At 40.1% G+C, this 22,637-nt stretch overlaps 2 protein-coding genes across 3 annotated transcripts in view; one reads left to right on the forward strand and one right to left on the reverse strand.

The window, feature by feature from the left end:
• Positions 1-12,650, forward strand: part of LOC111220227 (cytohesin-3-like) — a 35,173-nt gene extending 22,523 nt beyond the window's left edge. Inside the window, exons 10-13 of the mRNA XM_022743247.1 lie at positions 1,782-1,858; positions 3,307-3,378; positions 3,548-3,702; positions 9,998-12,650. Coding sequence (XP_022598968.1) covers positions 1,782-1,858; positions 3,307-3,378; positions 3,548-3,702; positions 9,998-10,070 — 377 coding nt within the window. The 3' untranslated portion in view covers positions 10,071-12,650. The remainder of the gene's footprint in view (positions 1-1,781; positions 1,859-3,306; positions 3,379-3,547; positions 3,703-9,997) is intronic.
• LOC111220220 (ubiquitin carboxyl-terminal hydrolase 42-like) lies at positions 11,392-22,389 on the reverse strand. Of its 2 annotated transcripts, none has more exons than XM_022743234.1 (18): positions 22,321-22,389; positions 20,483-20,732; positions 19,575-19,781; positions 19,311-19,421; positions 18,993-19,092; positions 18,229-18,296; positions 18,062-18,132; positions 17,839-17,921; positions 17,612-17,723; positions 17,361-17,501; positions 16,837-16,937; positions 16,418-16,583; positions 15,586-16,290; positions 15,375-15,457; positions 14,060-15,184; positions 13,415-13,725; positions 13,242-13,307; positions 11,392-13,093 (listed from the first exon to the last, which is right to left on the reverse strand). In XM_022743234.1, exons 2-17 carry the CDS (start codon positions 20,721-20,723, stop codon positions 13,246-13,248), a joined length of 3,687 nt encoding a protein of 1,228 aa, XP_022598955.1. In that variant the 5' UTR covers positions 20,724-20,732; positions 22,321-22,389; the 3' UTR covers positions 11,392-13,093; positions 13,242-13,245. The 2 variants fall into 2 exon arrangements, with proteins under 2 accessions (XP_022598955.1, XP_022598954.1); XM_022743233.1 differs by having other exon boundaries at positions 13,415-13,728.
• Between the last annotated feature and the right edge of the window lie 248 nt (positions 22,390-22,637).

The raw sequence follows: 22,637 nt of genomic DNA on the forward strand, positions 1-22,637 counted from the left end.
TGTGCGTCATACAGCTCCTGTGTAGCTATCTGCCAGAACATGCAGTCATGCTCGAGCTTTAGTGAATGGTGCTGCTTGAATCCGCGCTGTGGGAATGCATATGTGCCGCTGCGTGACCGATCATGCAGTGAAATAAAGGAGACCTTTGCCCCTTTCTCATTTTTGTCCCTCTGTTCCTGCCTTACAGGCCTCCATACCTCCCACTGCTGCTTCACGGATCCCCCTCTCTCCCTCTCTCTCTCTCTCTTTCTCTTATGCTCTCTATTCCACTAGCTGCACTTGCCAGATCATTTTAAATTCAGTTTTTCCCTATTAGTGAATTCTACACTACTAATTTTAGCTCCACCAGAGGAGCCCTTGCTTAATGATGGGATTTTCAATATGACATACAGCTGCACTGCTGAGGCTGTGAAGCTCCATAAGCTCTCATAACGCCTACACTGTTAACCCAGATCGAGCCCGCCGCTATGCCTGAATCCATCATCATCCAGCATGACAATAAAAATCGGTCATTTAGACGTTCTTAGAAAATATTTCAGAATGCCTGTGAGCTGTGGAGGGGTCCCAAAGACTGAGCACTCTGTTAGTCATCCGTTCATGTTGTAAGTAAATTGTCAGAGTGAAGCCATGCTTGTTCTCTGAGACAAAAGCAAAGAGACAAAGACGGATGTGGGAGAAAAGCAAATTCTGAAGTATTCAGCATGTAAACTGATAAACTTACCATCTAATCTACATTTATATTAGATACATGGCCAGTCATTGTAAAATATTGTGTCTGTCATGCCTTTTAGAACTTCAAATTTATTTAATAACTAAATTACTCTCATGGGAAATATTTTTATCTGATTCAATAATACTAATAATAAAAATAGACAAGTGTGGGACTTTCTACTCCCTCACATTTATGCATAATTTTTAACCTTCCCACATCTATTTGCACTCCCTCTCTGGAGTGTCATAAACAAACATCGGAACGATAAATCTGCATTAGAAGGTCCTGCAGTAGAAAGACATAACAAATGTCAGGTTTTACGGATGAAACGAAACATATGGCAGAGGGGGATAAAGAGCTCTCCAGACCGCTTTATGGTTGACTGTAGCAGAATAAAACATATACCCACATTTGCCCAACAAGAGGCGACTATATCTTACATGCTCATTCCAGTTGAGTGAGAAAAATGTAGTGGTTGCATGTGCAAGTAAATATTGCTCATAAATAATACACCATAGATGTCGGATTTTACTCTGTACAGCAGTATAGAATGAAAATCTGGGTCAGGTGCACATTACATATTGATTACATCAGTAACAGCGGCTTTCTGCTTGTTCTGTAAAGTCAGCAGACATGTTATTATGGCGCACATATTGCAGACTGTACATTGACATCAGCCACATTCTGTTTTTTTGATTACATAGGTAAATTGTTCATTGCATCACCAATGGTGTAATAAACAGAAAATCCAATAATCCCAATAATCCACGTTTATCTGAAGATTAAGGCAGATGGAGAGTTTTTGTTTCTTATAAAGAAATCTCTCTAGACTATTCCTCCCCCCACCCCGCCGCTTGCCTGCCGAGCCCTCAGGCATCTATCTCTGGGGACTGGGAGCGGTTGGTGGAGGGAGTATCCAGCCTCTGATTGAGCCTAATAATGCAGAGACATGTTGATCAGAACCAGATGTGGCACGTGGAGCTGAGGTCTCCCAAAGGTTAACCTTTACGTGCACAAACACTGTCACCACTTCAGTTTGAAATCAAACACTGTTTGTTTCTCTCTGCAGGCGGCCGGGTGAAGACGTGGAAGAGAAGGTGGTTCATTCTGACCGACAACTGCCTCTACTACTTTGAATACACAACAGTAAGTAGGCAGATGTGTGTTTGTGTATCACATGCACTTGACAGCTGTTTTTGCAGCTTGCCGACATAAAACACATATTTTAATGGGGAAGATCTTATAGTTGGTGGTTGAATGGAGGGTTTCTGTATGTGCTCAACTGCTTCCAGGCTGTGAGTGGAGACTTCCTGGAGTATCCACTAGTTGCTTGGCCAACTCACGGTGATGACAAGTCTCAAGGAAGTCATCACATCTGGCCAATAATTTGTACAAATTGTACAGCACATTTTAAAATATTTACTCTAATATTGGTCTAATAAAGTCCAGCTAAGTGTGTGAAATAGCTGATGTAAATAAATATACTATAGATAGTTAAAGTGCAACAGGACTGTAAGGAAAGAAGAAACTTAAGAAATAAAGAGCACATGTAATCATTGTCTCTCACTCACTCTCTCACACACACACACACACACACACACACACACACACACACACACACACACACACACACACACACACACAGTTAGAGTTAAAGACAGAGGCAGAGGTCTTTGCCTTCCAGCTCTGCTCTTTAACAGATGTAGCCCCATTGACCTAAATGAACCTCACTCTAGCAATTAACATGAGGCATCATGGGAAACATCTGCAAAGTCTGTGGCACACATCTGGCCCCTGCTACGCCATAAGCCAAGAGCCTCCCCCAACCCGCTGCAAGAGTCACCCCGCGCTTCACCCCAGCAACCGAGCATCCCTAACACACACCCGCCCCAAACACACACACACACACACACACACGCACACACGCACGCACACGCACCAATCCCTCAGCACACACACACACACAATCTGCAGTGGGGTACACATTCAAAGAGGCACACACACGCAGCCAGCTGTGAGAAGCCGTCCCCGAGCATTTCCTCCCCCTGCTGTGCCCCCTCATTAGTAGGAAGATGACAAGCAGGACATGGGGCTGTTCCTCAAGGTCTCCCCCCACCCCAGCGCACACACACACACACACACACCACATCTGGCCCTGCAGACACAATAGCAGTCGCTGGAGGATGGAGAGTGTAGGGTTACGCGTCCCTCGGGTGCTGTCCCCTACATGACCAGGATGAATAAAAACCTCCAGTGTGCTTTAATCACCACCTTGATTTATTTTACTTTGACGCTGTCAGGCTCAATTTAACGTAAAGATAATAGTTAAAATACTTACCTTCGCTGCAGTGCAAATTAAAGATGCTACATGTAGCATCAAAAAAGTTTATATTTTAATATTTTTGTTTTCTTATTTGTAGCTGTTGCAAGTCGTAACTTTAAATGTCATTGCTCATTCCTCACTGCCGCTATATATTGTCCTCGTTCTGGTCCTCATCTTAGATGGTGGTAAAGGGACATTTGCTTTCTGAATGAGTGTTGATGCTGAATGTCTGTGTGTGTGTGTGTGTGTGTGTGTGTGTGTGTCTCTCCAGGATAAAGAGCCTCGTGGGATCATTCCTCTGGAGAACCTGAGTATCAGAGAGGTGGACGAGCCCAGAAAACCTGTAAGGAGCAACTCAAGACACTGTCTACTCCATATAAATCCACTGTCATCTAAATTCACACAGACAACATAAAGTGAAACCAAAAAAAAATGACAACTTATATTTTCTCAGAGACGTTATTTTTTTTGCAGCATACATATCGTTTGCATGCCTCCTGATCTCTTCCCAGAATTGCTTTGAGCTCTACAACCCCAACCACAAAGGTCAGGTGATCAAGGCCTGCAAGACGGAGGCGGACGGGCGGGTCGTTGAGGGCAACCACGTGGTGTACAGGATATCGGCCCCCACGCCAGAGGAAAAGGAGGAGTGGATCAAATCCATCAAGTAAGAGGCGGCACGATAGTGTGGATCCATTTACACTGAGAGGGCACTTAGCCAACACGGGGCTGCTCCCATGTGGGCCTTTCTCATGTCTGACCTTGACTGTGAGAAATCTACACACACACATACACAGAGCTGTGAGCTTAATCATAAATGTGCACACCAGCACAAATACACACACACACACACACACACACACACATGCTGGTGACTGAATGTGACTCTGTTTCTCACACTTCCACACAGATAACACTCAGAGGTGATTTCTGCTCTGCTGGATAAACTCACTTCCCATTGAGTAGCGCTCAAACACAAAGACAAACACACATGCACGCACACCTATTCAGACACTTGCTGCACTCTCAGAACTGTTTTGGCAGGCTTTACACTCGATTTGTCATATCCAAATGCTGTCTTGTTAACCAGTGAGAGGAGTGGAGGTGCAGCAGTAAATTGGACCCAGTGGGTAATTGATCAGCTCGCTGGTTATCATCCACTCAGCTGCAGCTTCACTGGCAAATATGATCAATACCAGAGGAAAAATCATATTACACGGTCCTTCCATGCTCTAATGATATTAAAAACCCAGTTAGCATTGACAGATGTGTATCCATTAAATGAAAGTGATGGGTTTTTTCAGCTAAGTTACTGCAGTCTTATTCTGGTGAGGCTGCTTCATGTACAGTTAAAGTGATTGCAAAGAGGAGAGAAGTGCTCATTTTTCTCAGGTTGGAAAATTTAGAGTTGGTTGACCTTCAGATGACACACTGCCTGGATTACAGGTTTCACACTCTGTTGCAACCTCAGAGCGCTTTTAGTATAAAAGTACAAGTGTGAACCAGGAGTGCTATCTCTTGCACATCATAAGGCAAAGCCTCTTCCTGTTGTTGGAACGATAAAGATCACAGATTGGACTCAGCAAGACAGTGCTTCAACCACACTCTCACTTGACTCAGCTGCTGCGGCGGCAGACTGTCCTGTGGTCAGCAGATTCACACACGCACCCACCACACACACACACACACACACACACACACACACACACACACACACACACGTTATATCCACACCTGACTCATCTGCAAGGGTGGAAATTGCTCTGGTGGTAACTCTTCTGTGCACACAGACACGTACAGGACTGGCCATCTCAGCATGTCCAGTGTTCTGCTGCTGGGAAGGCTGTGGATTACTCAGCCTTATTCATCTTTAGTGTGACACTGACAACACCTCAGGATATGAAGGGAAGGTGTAGAGCTGCATGAACACACGCTAACAACAATTTTAAGCAGCTATAATCCAGTTTTTCTGATAACAACGTATCAAATGCCTGTGTAATGTGAGAGGTGTCGCTTGTCAAGATGACCCTCTCAGCTCTGTGACGCATTTTTACGGCCCAAGAGTTTACTGTTTTGGTTCGCTCTCATTGTTCTCATAGCATAACAGAATCAAAAGGAGAGTTAATATTGGACTTCACATTCCTTAGGTGGCCAGAAACACAATTCAAAGTGGATGTGAATGTTGCTAAACATATGATGTTATGTGTGTGTGTGTGTGTATATATATATGATAATATGCTAGCTTGTCTGTGCTAAAGCTAAAGAATCACAGCATTAATAGTGCAGCAGATAAGCTTGTATATGGAAGGTGTTGTGCATTTTATGCCTAAAGCATGAAACTTTCTCCAGTGTTTCTATAAACCATAAAGTTTATTTTCAGACATGGAGGCATCTGGAATGACCTCTGGGACAGGACAGAGCCCCCTGGAATAATGAGTGGTCCAGAGCATACAAGCATGCTAGCTTCTGATTAGAAGAAGAATGCTAATGTGCTAGCTAGTCATTTAATTCCATAGAACACACAGCAGAAGTTGTCAGTGTTTTTAACAAGCTATAGTTACCTTAACACCTGGAAATGGTGGGATCTGCAGCCCCCCGCCCCCCTCTAAAAAAAAAAATTATGCTTTAGTATACTATGACATTTTATGCCTTACTATAATATGACGTTTTTCGCATTTTTATGCCTTACTATACTATGTCGTTTTTTGCATTTTTATGCCTTACTATACTATGACGTTTTTTGCCTTACTATACTATGACGTTTTTTCGCATTTTTATGCCTTACTATACTATGACGTTTTTTCACATTTTTATGCCTTACTATACTATGTCGTTTTTTCGCATTTTTATGCCTTACTATACTATGACGTTTTTTCGCATTTTTATGCCTAACTATACTATATCGTTTTTTCACATTTTTATGCCATACTATACTATGACGTTTTTTCGCATTTTTATGGCTTACTATACTATGACATTTTTTGCCTTACTATACTATGATGTTTTTTCGCATTTTTATGCCTTACTATACTATGACGTTTTTTCACATTTTTATGCCTAACTATACTATATCGTTTTTTCACATTTTTATGCCATACTATACTATGACGTTTTTTCGCATTTTTATGGCTTACTATACTATGACATTTTTTGCCTTACTATACTATGACGTTTTTTCACATTTTTATGCCTTACTATACTATGACGTTTTTTCGCATTTTTATGCCTTACTATACTATGACGTTTTTTCGCATTTTTATGGCTTACTATACTATGACATTTTTTGCCTTACTATACTATGATGTTTTTTCGCATTTTTATGCCTTACTATACTATGACGTTTTTTCACATTTTTATGCCTAACTATACTATGTCGTTTTTTCGCATTTTTATGCCTTACTATACTATGACGTTTTTTTCGCATTTTTATGCCTTACTATACTATGACGTTTTTTCACATTTTTATGCCTAACTATACTATATCGTTTTTTACGATTTTTATGCCTTACTATACTATGACATTTTTTCGCATTTTTATGCCATACTATACTATGACGTTTTTTCGCATTTTTATGCCTTACTATACTATGACGTTTTTTCACATTTTATGCCTTACTATACTATGACGTTTTTTCACATTTTATGCCTTACTATACTATGACGTTTTTTCACATTTTATGCCTTACTATACTATGACGTTTTTTCACATTTTATGCCTTACTATACTATGACGTTTTTTCACATTTTATGCCTTACTATACTATGACGTTTTTTCACATTTTATGCCTTACTATACTATGACGTTTTTTCACATTTTATGCCTTACTATACTATGACGTTTTTTCACATTTTATGCCTTACTATACTATGACGTTTTTTCACATTTTATGCCTTACTATACTATGACGTTTTTTCACATTTTATGCCTTACTATACTATGACGTTTTTTCACATTTTATGCCTTACTATACTATGACGTTTTTTCACATTTTATGCCTTACTATACTATGACGTTTTTTCACATTTTATGCCTTACTATACTATGACGTTTTTTCACATTTTATGCCTTACTATACTATGACGTTTTTTCACATTTTATGCCTTACTATACTATGACGTTTTTTCACATTTTATGCCTTACTATACTATGACGTTTTTTCACATTTTATGCCTTACTATACTATGACGTTTTTTCACATTTTATGCCTTACTATACTATGACGTTTTTATGCCTTACTATACTATGACATTTTTTGCCTTACTATGCTATGACGTTTTGTCACATTTTTATGCCACACTATACTATGACGTTTTTTCGCATTTTTATGCCTTACTATACTATGACATTTTTTGCCTTACTATACTATGACGTTTTTTCACATTTTTATGCCTTACTATACTATGACATTTTTTGCCTTACTATACTATGACGTTTTTTCACATTTTTATGCCTTACTATACTATGACATTTTTTGCCTTACTATACTATGACGTTTTTTCACATTTTTATGCCTTACTATACTATGACATTTTTTGCCTTACTATACTATGACGTTTTTTCACATTTTTATGCCTTACTATACTATGACATTTTTTGCCTTACTATACTATGACGTTTTTTCACATTTTTATGCCTTACTATACTATGACATTTTTTGCCTTACTATACTATGACGTTTTTTCACATTTTTATGCCTTACTATACTATGACATTTTTTGCCTTACTATACTATGACGTTTTTTCACATTTTTATGCCTTACTATACTATGACATTTTTTGCCTTACTATACTATGACGTTTTTTCACATTTTTATGCCTTACTATACTATGACATTTTTTGCCTTACTATACTATGACGTTTTTTCACATTTTTATGCCTTACTATACTATGACATTTTTTGCCTTACTATACTATGACGTTTTTTCACATTTTTATGCCTTACTATACTATGACATTTTTTGCCTTACTATACTATGACGTTTTTTCACATTTTTATGCCTTACTATACTATGACATTTTTTGCCTTACTATACTATGACGTTTTTTCACATTTTTATGCCTTACTATACTATGACATTTTTTGCCTTACTATACTATGACGTTTTTTCACATTTTTATGCCTTACTATACTATGACATTTTTTGCCTTACTATACTATGACGTTTTTTCACATTTTTATGCCTTACTATACTATGACATTTTTTGCCTTACTATACTATGACGTTTTTTCACATTTTTATGCCTTACTATACTATGACATTTTTTGCCTTACTATACTATGACGTTTTTTCACATTTTTATGCCTTACTATACTATGACATTTTTTGCCTTACTATACTATGACGTTTTTTCACATTTTTATGCCTTACTATACTATGACATTTTTTGCCTTACTATACTATGACGTTTTTTCACATTTTTATGCCTTACTATACTATGACATTTTTTGCCTTACTATACTATGACGTTTTTTCACATTTTTATGCCTTACTATACTATGACATTTTTTGCCTTACTATACTATGACGTTTTTTCACATTTTTATGCCTTACTATACTATGACATTTTTTGCCTTACTATACTATGACGTTTTTTCACATTTTTATGCCTTACTATACTATGACATTTTTTGCCTTACTATACTATGACGTTTTTTCACATTTTTATGCCTTACTATACTATGACATTTTTTGCCTTACTATGCTATGACGTTTTGTCACATTTTTATGCCACACTATACTATGACGTTTTTTCGCATTTTTATGGCTTACTATACTATATCGTTTTCTCACATTTTTTGCCTTACTATACTATGTCGTTTTTTCGCATTTTTATGCCTTACTATACTATGACGTTTTTTCGCATTTTTTTGCCTTATGTCGTTTTTTCGCATTTTTATGCCTTACTATACTATGACATTTTATGCTTTACTTACTTAACACCTGGAAATGGTGGGATCTGCAGTCCCCCTGCAAAATTGGTGCTCTAAGAAAAAAATTATGATACACCGGCACAGCAGCAAAGACACAACTTTATGCAATCCTGGCAAAGAAATACATGATTATAATAGAGAAATTGAAATAAATTCAAAATGCTGAGGTCAATGACATCCCAAGGTCACCAGAGGTCAGTTACAAATTGCCTCCAGTCTGAAATAAAACCTTAGGGTATGTAGAATTATATGCTGAAACCTTCATGCTTTAATCATAAAATGCATGATTGTTTTGCCTACCTGCCCCACAATAAAAGAAAATCCACCCTAAAATACTAGTTTGCTAGTTTTCCACCTTTGTGTTGTTTAAAGAAGAGTTTTGTGGTGATCAGAGTTTTCCATTAACAAGCACACTGAATCCCCATAAATATGCAGGCAACAAGAATAGTCATAGTTACATGGAGTTATTGGAAACCTTATCCAATAGTGGCAAAAAACCATCATGCTCATCAAGTGTGGTTGCACTTTACTGTGTATTTTTTTCTGTGGATAATATAAATGATGAGATGTTGAGATATTTATAGCACAGCAAGTGGAGTTTGAGTAAAGAACACGTTTTGGAGGTGTAACAAATCACCGTAAACATCATGTTTTGATGTTGATCAGTCAGAATCAAAGCAAATTTCTAAACCCACCAGAATGCAATGCAGGCACAAGACATAATGTGTTTTGGGAAGGATGCACTGACTGATAGTGACAAGACAGATTAAGGTCAGGTTAGTACACAGAGAAATTACTGAATCTCATCCCAAAATAGTTCCAGATCGCTCTAAACATCACAAACTGATCATGTTTAATGTTGTTTTCTGTAAGCTCTGCATTAGGTTTGAGTTTCTTTGACATATCAGTCCCACAAACAAAACCACAGTCAGTCTTAAAATCAGTGGGAGACTAAAGAGTGTGTAGGATTGATGTGGACAGTTAAACAGTTGATCAGTGACGTGCTCCTTCGTGTCGTCTCTCCACAGAGCGAGCATCAGCAGGGATCCTTTCTACGACATGCTGGCCACCAGGAAGCGGAGGATAGCGAATAAGAAATGATGTCCGCCCCATCTTCATCACCACTGTTTCTGTGACCAGCAGAGTCCTTGTGTGTGTGTGTGTGTGTGTGTGTTTTTGTGCGTTTTTGTGCGTATGACGTGTGTTACAGGGCTTATGAAGGACTCCCGATTGCTATTTCAGGGCTGGAGGACAAGCAGCAGACACAGGTGGAGTTTTTCAGACTGAATGGTTTATTTCCACCTGAAGACGGTCTGCACCTCAATCGAAGACTGATGTGAATGAAAGGTTTCTATTTCTTCCGGTGCGGACTTAAACACTGAGGTGACACGGTGTAGAAGGAACTGCAAAATCTTTACCTAACTGGATGTTATTGGACAACAGGATGAGGACTGGCAGAACAGCCATGACTGGAATCATAGGACATTTCTACATAATGTGGCTGTGGCGATATTGCCCTCTGCTGGACCTGTAAGGAATTACATCTACTGCACTACAAAGAGATAGTGAGGATTTGAAACCTGAACCTCCCTGGTCATATGTCATTCCTTTCATCCAGAGCGGCTCATCTGGTTGGTTATCTGCTCTCTGCCAGCGAGACTCCCAGATGCCAGTCAACATTTTATCTTCACCTCACATGTCCTTGCCAACACCAACCATGTTTTATAATATCCTCTAACTACAGAAAGCCTCAAACTTTTAAATCAGCTGGTCTGATTGTTAGCCCTCAAGTGACTGTATCTGTATATGCAAACACTGATTTATTCAAGAAAATCAAACTTAGGCTCATATTCTTTTTACATTTACAGTGCACCCCCTTATTTCCTCTTTGAAAACAAAGAAGTAAACAGTTCGGGGAATAACACTGAACATATATTCAGTGGAATGACCCTTGTAAGTGGCCACAGTTTGAAGAAGCTAAAATGCATCATATATTAATTCTGTACGGTTATGTATTGAAGATCCACCTCTGTGATCAAGTTCATTTCTTTTGTATTTATTTTCTTATTGTTTAACAAAAGAGGCAGCCCCCGACTTACATTATGCATGTATAGTATATAATGTACATACCGTTTTCTTTTTCTTCTTTGTTGTGTTTATGTAGCATGTAAATCATAATGGCCATAGCCTATACCCGTTCACATTTTTAGTTCAACAGCTAACAGTTTACAATAGTGGAAGAGGGACCTTGTGCAGAGCAGTGAAACCTCCTCACTGTGTTATTACTAAGGATCAGATGACACATGATGTTATATGAAAGAAGAACTCAGTATGCTGAGAGAGCATAGGATGTAAGTGGGTTTTAAAATACCCTTGAACAAGTGAACTTCAATCATGTGAACACTGACTGGAATCTGAGGACTGTTTTTTTTTTTTTTTTTCCCCCAGACTTGATCAAACCAACCCACAGGTGGTGCAGCTTTTAGGTTTAAACCTGGTTTGATGTTGGTTTGGGAAAACTGCTCCTGAATACTTTGATGAAGACTTTGAATAAAAATACATGCTGATCAGAGAACAACTTTTGTGTGAATTCAGTAAGAGGAGCTCGACTCGCCAAAACTTACCAGGTCTTTGGTTATTTCAAACATGGAAACAGTGTTGTGAATAAATGATAGTGAGCTGAGCCGCCTCGCTGACCCTGACCGCTAGAAAAGTGTGTGTATTTAACAAAACCTGAATAGAGACGAGTGCCACCAGCTTACACCCTCCCTGACCGTATCTACATCATAATTTTACTGTAGTGAAAGTTCGTTCAACACATACAATCAATCTATTCTATATAATATAAAGGCAGACAGGAGCTTGTTCAAAAGTCCCTGGCAACTCGTCATTCGTCTCAATCAGAATTTTTCATTCATTTCAATGCAACTTGTAAACAACGTCAAAGACCAAGAACAAATTACAATTTCTGCCATTAATAAATGTATTTTAAGGCTTTTACCTTATACAATGTATAAATTCTGACATGCTAAACTAAAAGGTATAACAGCAGTTTTTCAACGTCTGTCTAAAATTGAAAAAAAAAAAAACAAAACAAAAAAACAAAAGCTAACCATACTCATTATTGTCTTTTGTCCAAAGAATATGGTCAAAATTAACAAGGTTTTTCTAAAAACAGAGCAAAACAACATAACATCTACTGATAATCCTGATACAGGATTTTTATGTATAAAAATAACTGATAGTACAGTTCAAAATTAAATTCACAGTATTTTTTTTATGATGCTAGAAGACACAAACTGTATTTTTCATTAAAAAGCAAACACAAATGGTCCACAGCCATGATAACAAATTTTTGATGCTTTTCTTTTTGAACATTTAAAAAGAAAAATAATGTGTGAGGAGAGAGAGCGAGCCAGGATCTAGAGAAAAATCCGCATCTTGTGAAAAAGTTTAAAAATTACAGCGAGTGAATCTTAGGCTTCAGAGCAAAATGAAAACAAAACAGGAAAAAAACTGGGAAATGTCCTCAAGTCTGTCCAGGGTTAGAGTGGAGGTATCAGTCAGCGAAGCCTTGTTCCCGCCACTGCACTGGTCTGCCTCATTCAAGAATATCTCCCTCCTTCAGTTTGTCTGCTCCCAGTGGGATCAAAGAAAAAGAAAAATAGCCAAAAAAAAAAAGCAAAACATTTTGCAGCTCTGTCGATATGGTGACATCTTAAACTTGCAGTCAACATGATGCCTTACAGTTCTCTTAGGCAGTTTCCCTTTTGTTTCATTCTTTATTGAAGCATGTGGATATCTGTGATGGATGTTAACAAGTTTTCAAGTCCTGAGTTCCACTGAGCAGCAGCTGAGATGTTTAAGCTCCAGGCTTTGTTTGTGTTCATACAAGTATATATTAATATTTTTCATCATAAATGTTCAACAAGGTGACAGTTTTGCCTTTTTAACCATAGTTAGGAGAATTGCGGCAAATAAATCAATGCCTTAAAAAAAGATTTCTGAACATTTTAAAACACTTTAGTTGTGGTAAAAATACAATATATTCCCAATGAAGAAGCACCATGTCAAAAAGTTGTTGATGTCATTCCTCTGCTGTTGTTAAAATGGTGTTGATGTGTCTGAAATGACAAAGAAGAGTACTTCATACACTTTGTTTGCAGAGCCATGAGTCCAAACATTTGTGCCTATATGAGAGTTCCTCCTGTTTGTTAGCACCGACAGCACGAGAGCATACTGCGATGATCATTAAAAAAGACGCCCACTCACTGAGTCAATGTTTCAGGCCACTGGAGAATCCGTGGGAGTCGCCATTGGTTCGGCTGTAACCGTTTCCTACAAAACAGGATCAACACTTCAAACTGACAAGCTCCACAGCAGCATTTAACTCAGCATTATGGTGGTTTTAGGGGATGACTCTGAATGTGAAAAATCTCTAATACCTGTGTATCCATTGAGATGGCGGTGAGATGAACCGTTAGTGGGTGAGGTGTGATGAGAGGGGGGTAGATGGTCACTGCTGCCATCAGTGTAGTCTGTGCGCCGGCGTTTTTCCGGTGAAAAACCGTTGTCATGTTTAGCGTCCTTGCTGTCATGGTGACGTCGCTTGCGGCTTTCCCTCTCCTCGCTGCTTCTGTTCTTGTGGCTCTGAGTGGCTCCTGGACTGTGCTGCTCCGCATCACTGTCCCGCTGCCTCCTGCTTTTCTTCTTTTTCTTTTTCATTTCAGCGGCTCTGTCTGAATCCATGTCAGAACTACTAGGGGGAAGACAGAAAATACACGATGATTATTCTTAATCCACGATTTAAATCTAAACTAACTAAGACATCAGGCATCGTAATCATCACAACAAATTATGTAAGTCTAAAACTCTGTTACTAGGAGATACCAAATATAAAAATAAAAAATCTAAATCAACGAGGAAACGTCTTCAAACGTCTCGTTTTAAAACCCAAACATTACAGGCTACAGTTATAAAGCAGCAGACCTTACTTTTGAGAAGCTGACACCAGAGAATGGTTAGCATTTTTTCCACTATTGCTGCTGTAAAAAGGTATAAAACTATTGATTATCAATTGCATCACTCACCCGCTCTCACGGTGTCTGTCTTTATCCTTTGACTTCTTCTTTTTCTTGCTCTTTTTGTGTTTTTTAGAGTGACAGGCCTCAGAGCTGTCGTCTCTCTCCTTGCCCGGATTATCAACAGTCCTTTTGTGATTTTGATCCTCCCTGTTTGGAGCTGATCTAGACGTGGAGAGAGGAGCCCGAGGGGGCGAGTCCTTGGACTTTGAGGATGTTTCTGGCATTGTGTCCGGCAAGGAAGTCTCCTCTTTTGAAGGGTAACAGTTCCTCTCCCTGCCGTTGCTCTTGTCCTTTGTCACCCGGGATTCTCGACTCTCCTGCTGCCACCTCCAGCGACTGTGAGAGTCCTCGCGGTATGAATAGCCGTGTCCCCTCCGCTCAGAGTCCCAGGCCTCTCTGGATCTGTGGTGGTGGTAGTAGTGGTAATGGTGAGAGCACCTGTCGCGATCGCGCTCCCTGGGGTGGTGGACAGTCCGCTCATAGCGACGCTCAGAATCCCAGTCCCTGTAGTATCGATCATGGGGAGGCAAACGATCCCTGTACGAGCGATGATGGTGGCGGTGATCTCGGTAGTCCCGCCTGTATCGATGACGATCACTGTCACTTTCTCGCTCCTGACTCCTGTCCCTGTAGTGTCTTTCTCTGTCTCTGCTCCAGTCAGAGTGCAGTCTGTCTCTCTCCCTGTCTCGGGAAGGTTGTCTTTCATTCCCTTTAGAACTGGGCTTGTACTGATGCTGCTCCTTAGCATCTGTACGTCCTTCATTCCCTGCTGACGGTCCATTGGTCTGTGGTAGATCCTTGGCTTCAGCCCCACTTACGCTAACCTTCTGTGGAGCAGCAGGTGCCCCACTGGTGCTTTGGGAGCAGTCTGGCGGGGTGGATAAGGCCGCAGGGTTGCCATGATGTGCAGAAGCGGAAGCAGATTCACTAGATCCGACAGAATGGGTCTTTGTAGCAGTAGATGAAGGTGGCGTGCTGACAGCGGAAGATGCTGTATGCTGAAGCAGGGGTTCAGACACAGTTTTAGCCCTTGTGTGAGGAGTGGAGAGGTGCTGGCTTTCACTGGCAGCCGGATGGACGCTCTGAGAAGAACTGGCCTGGTGGGATGAGGCTGAATTATAAACCTCTTTGCTGGAGAAACAAAACAGAAAAACACATAAATAACGCTTTCCGCCAAAATTTTAGGGTGTTATGAGAAAAACAATTCAGATTTCAATGCGACCAACTGAAGCAATAGTTATTCCTGTAACTACTCCTTAGAGATTTCTGGTTGACACAGCATCAACTTTTCGTCCTCCTCATTGTTAGAATGCGCCCGTACCTTGGTTCACCATGGTCACCATCTACTCCATTAGTAGCAATGGGAGCCACAGAGGAAACACTTCCAAGATTACTGCCAGAGATCTGAAGGGCACAAACATCACGTCATTATTCATTTAAAACTACTGTTTATGCAACAACAAAAAAAAAATCTACATATTATAGAGATTTTATATTATAGAGATAACAAAAACACAAAGCATGTGATTTACCTTCTCAGAGGTTTTGTGTCCATTGATTTTGTGTTGTCCATAATGGTGCCCGTTTTGGCCTGATTTAGAGACGCCATAGGTTGATCCATTTAATCCGTTACCATTATGGTGCACTCCTGACTCTCCATTTGTGGCTTGAGGAGAATTATCAAAGACATCTCCTGTTGTGTTATTTCCATTAAGATGCGACTTGGCTAAACAGCCGTTATCCAGAGCGCCACAGTTCTCCTGGTCTGATTCCTCTGACGACTCTTGGCCGTACGGCACCAGGAACGACGCTCCATTACCTCCAGTATGGTGATCCCCGTTACTGCAAGACGTGCCGTTAACATGGTTAAGCTGACGAGGAACAAAGCGAACGTCTGAGTGGATATCTGAGGTAGATTGTGAGGAGGATAAAGAGCTGGAGGAGGAGCTGCTGCTGCTGGCAGAGGACGGCTGGCTGTAAGAGGATGATGAGGAGGAGGAGGAGGAGGAGGAGGAGGAGGAGGATGGGCGGTTCTGTTTGCCTTGTCCAATAAAGAATGAAAGCTTCTGGCGTTTGTCGTGATCTGGGATCATTGTGGGCCGGCTGATCGAGTGGGAGATGGAGGAGGAAGAGGCCAGTCCATGGCTAGGTTTTCCCACAACACTGCTGCTGGTGCTAGGCTTGGAGCTTGTGGGATAGTCCCTCAGAGATCCATTCCCATTGACGTGGAGAGCGCTCTGAGGAGAAAACAAGGACACAAGAACATGTTTCGAGTGTCTAGGCTTAACACTGGCTACATAATTAAATTAACAACATTAAAATATGCTTAATCACAAGCATATGATGAAAGCATGTCTGCAGTACCTTAGTCATGTGTGGGGGCAGCTGGGGACCTATGAAGCCAATGTTGTTGTGGTGGACGGTGGTGTTGATGCGTGGTATCACCACAGGTCGCGGAGACGACTGACCAGGGATTCCCGGGTTATGGCTCATGTGACCGTAGTCCCCTGTTTTTTTCACATCATTGGATCTGATGGCACCAAAGGAAGGGACATTAGCAAGGGAAACATGAAACAAAGAAGAAAGAAGAAAAACAAGTTGTGCTGGTGTGTAACCAGAGTTGAAATCTCAGTATTAGGCACAGTTTAAAACAACATTAAATATAATATACATATTATACAGGGATATATATTATAAAGCATATTCTGAGTGTGAGCGGAGAACCACACAATATGAATACATACATTTCTGTTTAATTCTAAAAACAATTATGGTTTACTCACTTGATGTAGAAAAGGACATATGCCTGCTGGTTGAGAACAGACCTGATGTCACTGACAGACACAGAGGAGTCGTTCATTTGATACCACTGACCGTTGCTCGCCTGTGAGACACAATAGAGAGGTGGCAGGTTTGACACAATAGATTCATTTGTGTTACATTTCAAATATGTACTTTTCTCAGTTTCTGAATTTGACTTGTTCAATAAAATAAAATTGAGACATTTTGACTGCTGAGTATAAATATCACCATATTAACGTGTGGTCAAACATATTATAGAGTAATGTTATATACTTTTCCATGTTTTTGTATGATCTAAAACGAGAACCTGGGGGAAAAAATAAAAAATTTATGTGTAATTTCTCAGTTCAGACCTCAGTCTGACAACGCTTTTGTATCAACTCCGCATTCAACTCTGATAAAATGAGCTGTTGATGGAGTGTCGTAGAGATAAATGTGTGCATGTGCACTTGGCAACAACAGTGTCCTGATAGATTGGAACAGTGATCCGTGGCAGTGCCAGTACCTTAATATAGCAGAAATAGTGTCCAGCATGACAGCTGAATCCAGAGTGGACCAGTACAGCATACAGCCCGTAGACCTGGGACTCTCCCTGGGACTGAGACATGAAAGGCCGCAGGTCCAGGTACTCTGGATATTTCACATCCTATTGACCATAAAACAGCTGATTAATATCAAATCACCATCAAATATTCACTTAGCCATCCATGGTTATATTATGGCTGTGAACATGTTAGTCCGTGTGTGTCAGGCTACCTTAGTAATTTTGCCTCCACTGAAGTTTGCAAACCGTTTGAGTGAGAGGGTGAGCACGTTAGAGCTGCGGTGGATGGTAAATCTCTTTGAGGCTGTGACCATTTTTTTGCACCTAATGGGGAGAAATGTTCAGTGGTTAGACAGCAAATTGACATATACATAAATAAACAAACAAATAAAACACTTGTCGTCTTTGCTAAATTGATTTTGTTAGTTAAACAACTTACTTGGTGCATTTGTAGGCGTTTTCTCCATCCAGCTGCTCTGGTTTAACAAACTGCTCCAGAGCTTTGGAGACACTGGGAGCCGTCTGCATAGAGAGAAAAATCAATTTTGAGGTCTGGTACTATTAAAGATCCGTGATTAAATCTGAATGAACTGATTTGTTACATATTTGCAGTAAAACAGACATGTCAGACTCACAAGTGATTGAGAACTTAAGTTAATTACCTTAATTTCAAGAGTAATATCCAGAAAAGGGTCAAATGTATCTGAGACTGCTTTGCAGTTTAAACATTTAACTGAAAAAGACAAATCAGTGTTATTAGTGTAGAGAAGTTGTAAAATATAAAAACATGACATCAAGTAGAAGAAACAAATCAACACTAATCACTTACCTCTGGACCTTAGGTACCCGCCAAATACTTGATGGATGAAAGTGGTTGCCTGTGTTTGCCTGTCCAATCTGTCACAAAGATAAATATTATGAGGATAAAAAAAACCCAACAAATTAGGGCGGTGACATAATTCACTGTCTGCCTTATTAAATAAATATTTTCTGGCTATACTGGTACAGAGAAAAAAAAGTTGCTTTAAGGTATTTTGCAACGACAAGTTACAACATATTACAGCCCAAAGAGCAGGAGTGAGAAAGGGAGGAATTAGAGCAAGAGTCACTAGTTAAGAAGCCACCTGTTAGTAGAGAATAATAATAAATAATGGACTTGATACTCGAGGTTCTAAAAATCAATTTTAAGAGTCCCTGAGAACCATATTGGTCAGCAATGTATCAATTAAACATGCCCTGCTGTACTTTCAGTTAAAAATGCATGCAGGCTTTCTAAGGGAACATAACTTACTCGGCAGTACACTGATTTGATATACTTCAGCAGTAAAAATAAATACTTCCCTATATCTACATGGAGTTTTTATGCAGCGTCTATCCTCAATGGCCTCTGCAGAATGTTCAGTGGATCCAACAAAATACATAAATTAAAGTTTCCTTCTAATGTTATGCAACTTACTTCAGTTCATGACCTATATTAAAATTGAATAAGTAACCATCTAATGATTTAGAACATTTTTGTCAACCTTTCAGAGTAAACATGTGGTTGCGAGTTATCCATTTCTTACTCCATACACAGCATAGGATGAACCTTACTTGGTTCCAGGTAAGCAGGACTTTTGCATAGCATCAACTGTGTACCGCAGGAACTCATGGGCATCCTCTTGGCTTCCATAGCGGAAGTGCTTTGCTATCCCTGTGGGGGAAAAAAAATGCAAAGCGGAAGACATGCAAGCTTGGTAAATAGCACCAATGATTTTAACAGCAGATTTCTAACTCCTAACTTTCACCAGAAAATTTCCCTCCAAAATGAAAAGGTAAACAGCCACACAGCGCCTCCTGTCATTCGTTTTAGGTAAATATTTTGTAAAAGGGCACAACTTCAACGTTCTAGTTTTACAGGCAGTCACTTACTTTTGAGCTCATTGATCACACCAATGGGCTTAATGACATTCCCAGAGTTGGCAAAAACCTGAATGATGTGGTTTTGCATGGTACACATCATACAGAACCCCGGCTCATGACCTGTGGCAGGGAAAGATGGACAACAACACTAATGAGTAAGACATGATTCAGGCAAGAAAGCCGCTCATAGATACTTTTCAATTTCACGATTGTACAATTACACAAGAACTTTAGTGCAAAGATGCACCATCAAAACACTTAGCACTAGCTCACATGTTTTAGAGTGCTCCCGTGTCAGCATGTAGTTGGTGAACGGAGAGGTGTAGGTGAGACACTGCAGGGCTGAGTTGAGGAAGCAGGTGTTCCCCATGTTCTGCAGACCTGCACCAATGCGGTGAACCTGGGTCCACTTCAGGTTGAGCCGCTCTGGAGGGAAGAGGACCTTCTGGGGCAAGTCGATGCCGTCACCACCGCTTATCACTGGACAAACAGAGGCAACACCATTACTAAAATTAGAGTCAATGTATTTGCCAGATCCAGGAAATCAACAAGTATCTGTATATATGCTACATTGTTTATGTAAGTACATACAGACATATGGTAAATGAACATCAGTACCTTACAGTCATACCTATCAATCTAATCAGTTATATAATGTGATTCTGACTACTTAGTAAAACTGTAAAACAAGCTGAAGAAGAAAAAAAAACAAGACACAGATAGCTTTCTCTTTTGTTTCTGCAAAACAAGTAAGGCTGCTGCTCTTTATATCTAAACACCTATTGCGTCACAAGCTCAAATGATTGATCATGCTCCCACTTCAAAACTGGCTTAGTTATGTAACTGGATGAATGAAAGTAGAGTAGAAACAGCAACACAACACCCACAAAACCAGTTGTGTCACACTCTCATACAGAAACAGTAGCTGTAAACTTTAGCTTCATTAGTTTAGCTTTGCATTACTTGTGTATAAAATTTAACTCACTTAAAGCATCATATCTAATTCAGCAAAAGAAAATGGAAATCAGAAACATGGTCTTTTTTGTGAAAACAACTTAATACATGTTTTGTACCAGCATTTGCAACACAACAGGTGTACATCAGCATTCCCAATATGGGTGGTGAAACATTGACTATTGATATTAGCCTTAAATACATTCATAATTTCTGCTTGCTCTTACCTTGCTCCTTGGGTCGGTCCACAGGGGAGGGGGTACTGTTGTAGACGGCAGCTCCAGGCGTGGGGCCCAGGCAGCCTCCTGGAGCCTTCAGCCTCGGAGAGTCACTGGGCATTGTGGGGCCCACTGCCCAGCTGCTGGAACAGCTGCCGTCCATCCCCACGTCTCCACTGGTGAAGGGGGATCGCTTACACCCGACTGACTCGTGGTCAGATTTTTCTGAAGATCTGTCAACTATGGTCATTGTTCATTGCTGTGTGAGGGGCAGAAACACAGAGGTATACAGCTTTAGGAGCTGCAGGAAATACAGATAAATTCCAAGGTTTTTTGTTTTTCATTCATGTTGCTTTAGGTGTAGATCTGTGTGTGGTTTATTGTGACACATCTCAAATGTCTTCTTCTTAAAAGGACATATTTAAAAGGGACATAGTTTTCTTAACTTGTTGGATTGTTCTACACAAGTGAAATGGGTGGTAGATTATATACAGTTTTTGCTTTTAAAGACCATTCTGCCCTTCACTAAATTAAATTACATTGCATTAAAATTATAACCACTAAATTGCACAGCTAACACATCACTATTTATCACAAATGATCAGCAACTGTCGTCAAATACACTGTAATATCTGAATTATCTATTTTCACTCTTATCTAGTACTTAGTAAAACACAGTCAAGATTACAATACTAAATCTAATAATTTTTGGATCAATTTTTTAAACAGTAGATTATTTGTATAACAAAGTAACCAATCTCAATAGAAGCAGTTAGAAATAGCTAAATCTCTCAGCACTGAATTCTTGTTGCATGTTGTTATTACACCTAGCATTGTATATTATGATTATGACTACAATGACTTAGTGTTGGAGAAAAGCCTTAACTGACTGATCACACTTAAACGTATCTATTAACTAAAGCTATGGATTAACAATAGTACATTTATCTTGCAGCCTCTCTTTGTATCGAAAAACTAATGTACTTAGACGTCAGTGACAGCCATTTATGGACACCTAGCAATGTTTCTTTTCGCTACACAACAAACGTCAGAAACACTAGGAAGGCATTCATTTCTATTTGAATATGTTCAAACCGATCGACGTATGAGACCTAAGATGGAACTGAGTTAGCAAAACTTACGAAGTCATTGTTATTGGTTTAAAAACGCCACCGAGGAAATGTCCTGGTCGGAAGCATGTTTAAAACAGCAGCTGTTCCCTCCCACCTGCTCCGGCAGACTGGCTCACATTGGCTAACAGACGGCTGCTAGGCCTTTAACACGCAGCGCCGCGTAACTTCAGTAAAACACGAATTAAGGCTTTGTTAGCCCTCATGGGAGACAGAGCACCGACTAAAAGCCTACCTTCCTCGTCGAAGTATGGAACAGAATGACTGATAAGGAGCGGGCGGCTCGAGAAGCCACCAACACCATGGAAACGGTGAACGTAACACATAGCCACCGAACGCAGCTAACATTACGTGCGGCGGCGCTCGTGCGTTAATATTGATGCTAACGCTGCTAGCTAGCTCGGCACGATGGGCGCTCTCTGACATGGCGGAGAATAACATAGCCATTTACTGTAAATGTCTGTGAGCAGTTTTCTGCTTCCGCTTCCAAATAATTTAGATTTAAGATGTGTAGGCCTGGGTAACAGGGCATCTAGCTAGCTGAGAAAGGAGGGGCTCGACACCGGTGGCTGTGTGCACTCATCGCGCTGCTCTCTCCGACATGACAGAGAACCGGTGTAAGGATATTACAACAATTCACCGAGGCTTAGGCCCACCAAATTATTACGGCTGCAGAGTAAAACTGTCACTCGATCGTATAAGCAACATCACACTCACCTGGAATATGTTACGAATACGTTAATAGCGGTTGTAAATCCATTCCTTATTTCCAGCGGGTGTCCGGCGGTGAACAATGACGTAGCTAATTGCCCCACGGGTACATCCGGGTACCTGCGATGAAACGAAGTCTCTGATTGGCTCATTCTGCCGTTTCTCTGTGAGGAACGTGTTTCGGGAAGTCGCATGTACACACCTCTGACCTTTGTGTACATCATGTACAATCAACATTAAGTGCTTTATACTCAAGAGTTATTCTGTAATTGGGCCCGGTATAGTTGTTTGGCTAAAACCAGACCTACCAGATATACTTCACA

The sequence above is a fragment of the Seriola dumerili genome, unplaced genomic scaffold (assembly GCF_002260705.1).
Source record: "Seriola dumerili isolate Sdu_G_001 unplaced genomic scaffold, Sdu_1.0 BDQW01000068.1, whole genome shotgun sequence".
NCBI lineage: Eukaryota > Metazoa > Chordata > Actinopteri > Carangiformes > Carangidae > Seriola > Seriola dumerili.

What these genes read in the sequence shown, in the direction of transcription:
- LOC111220220 (XM_022743233.1), bottom strand. Translation starts at nt 20,723, where the DNA reads ATGACCATAGTTGACAGATCTTCAGAAAAATCTGACCACGAGTCAGTC. An exon ending in GGACCGACCCAAGGAGCAAG is followed by an intron (nt 19,782 to 20,482) that starts GTAAGAGCAAGC and finishes CTGTTTGTCCAG; the next exon opens with TGATAAGCGGTGGTGACGGC. An exon ending in TGTGATCAATGAGCTCAAAA is followed by an intron (nt 19,093 to 19,310) that starts GTAAGTGACTGC and finishes TTTCCCCCACAG; the next exon opens with GGATAGCAAAGCACTTCCGC.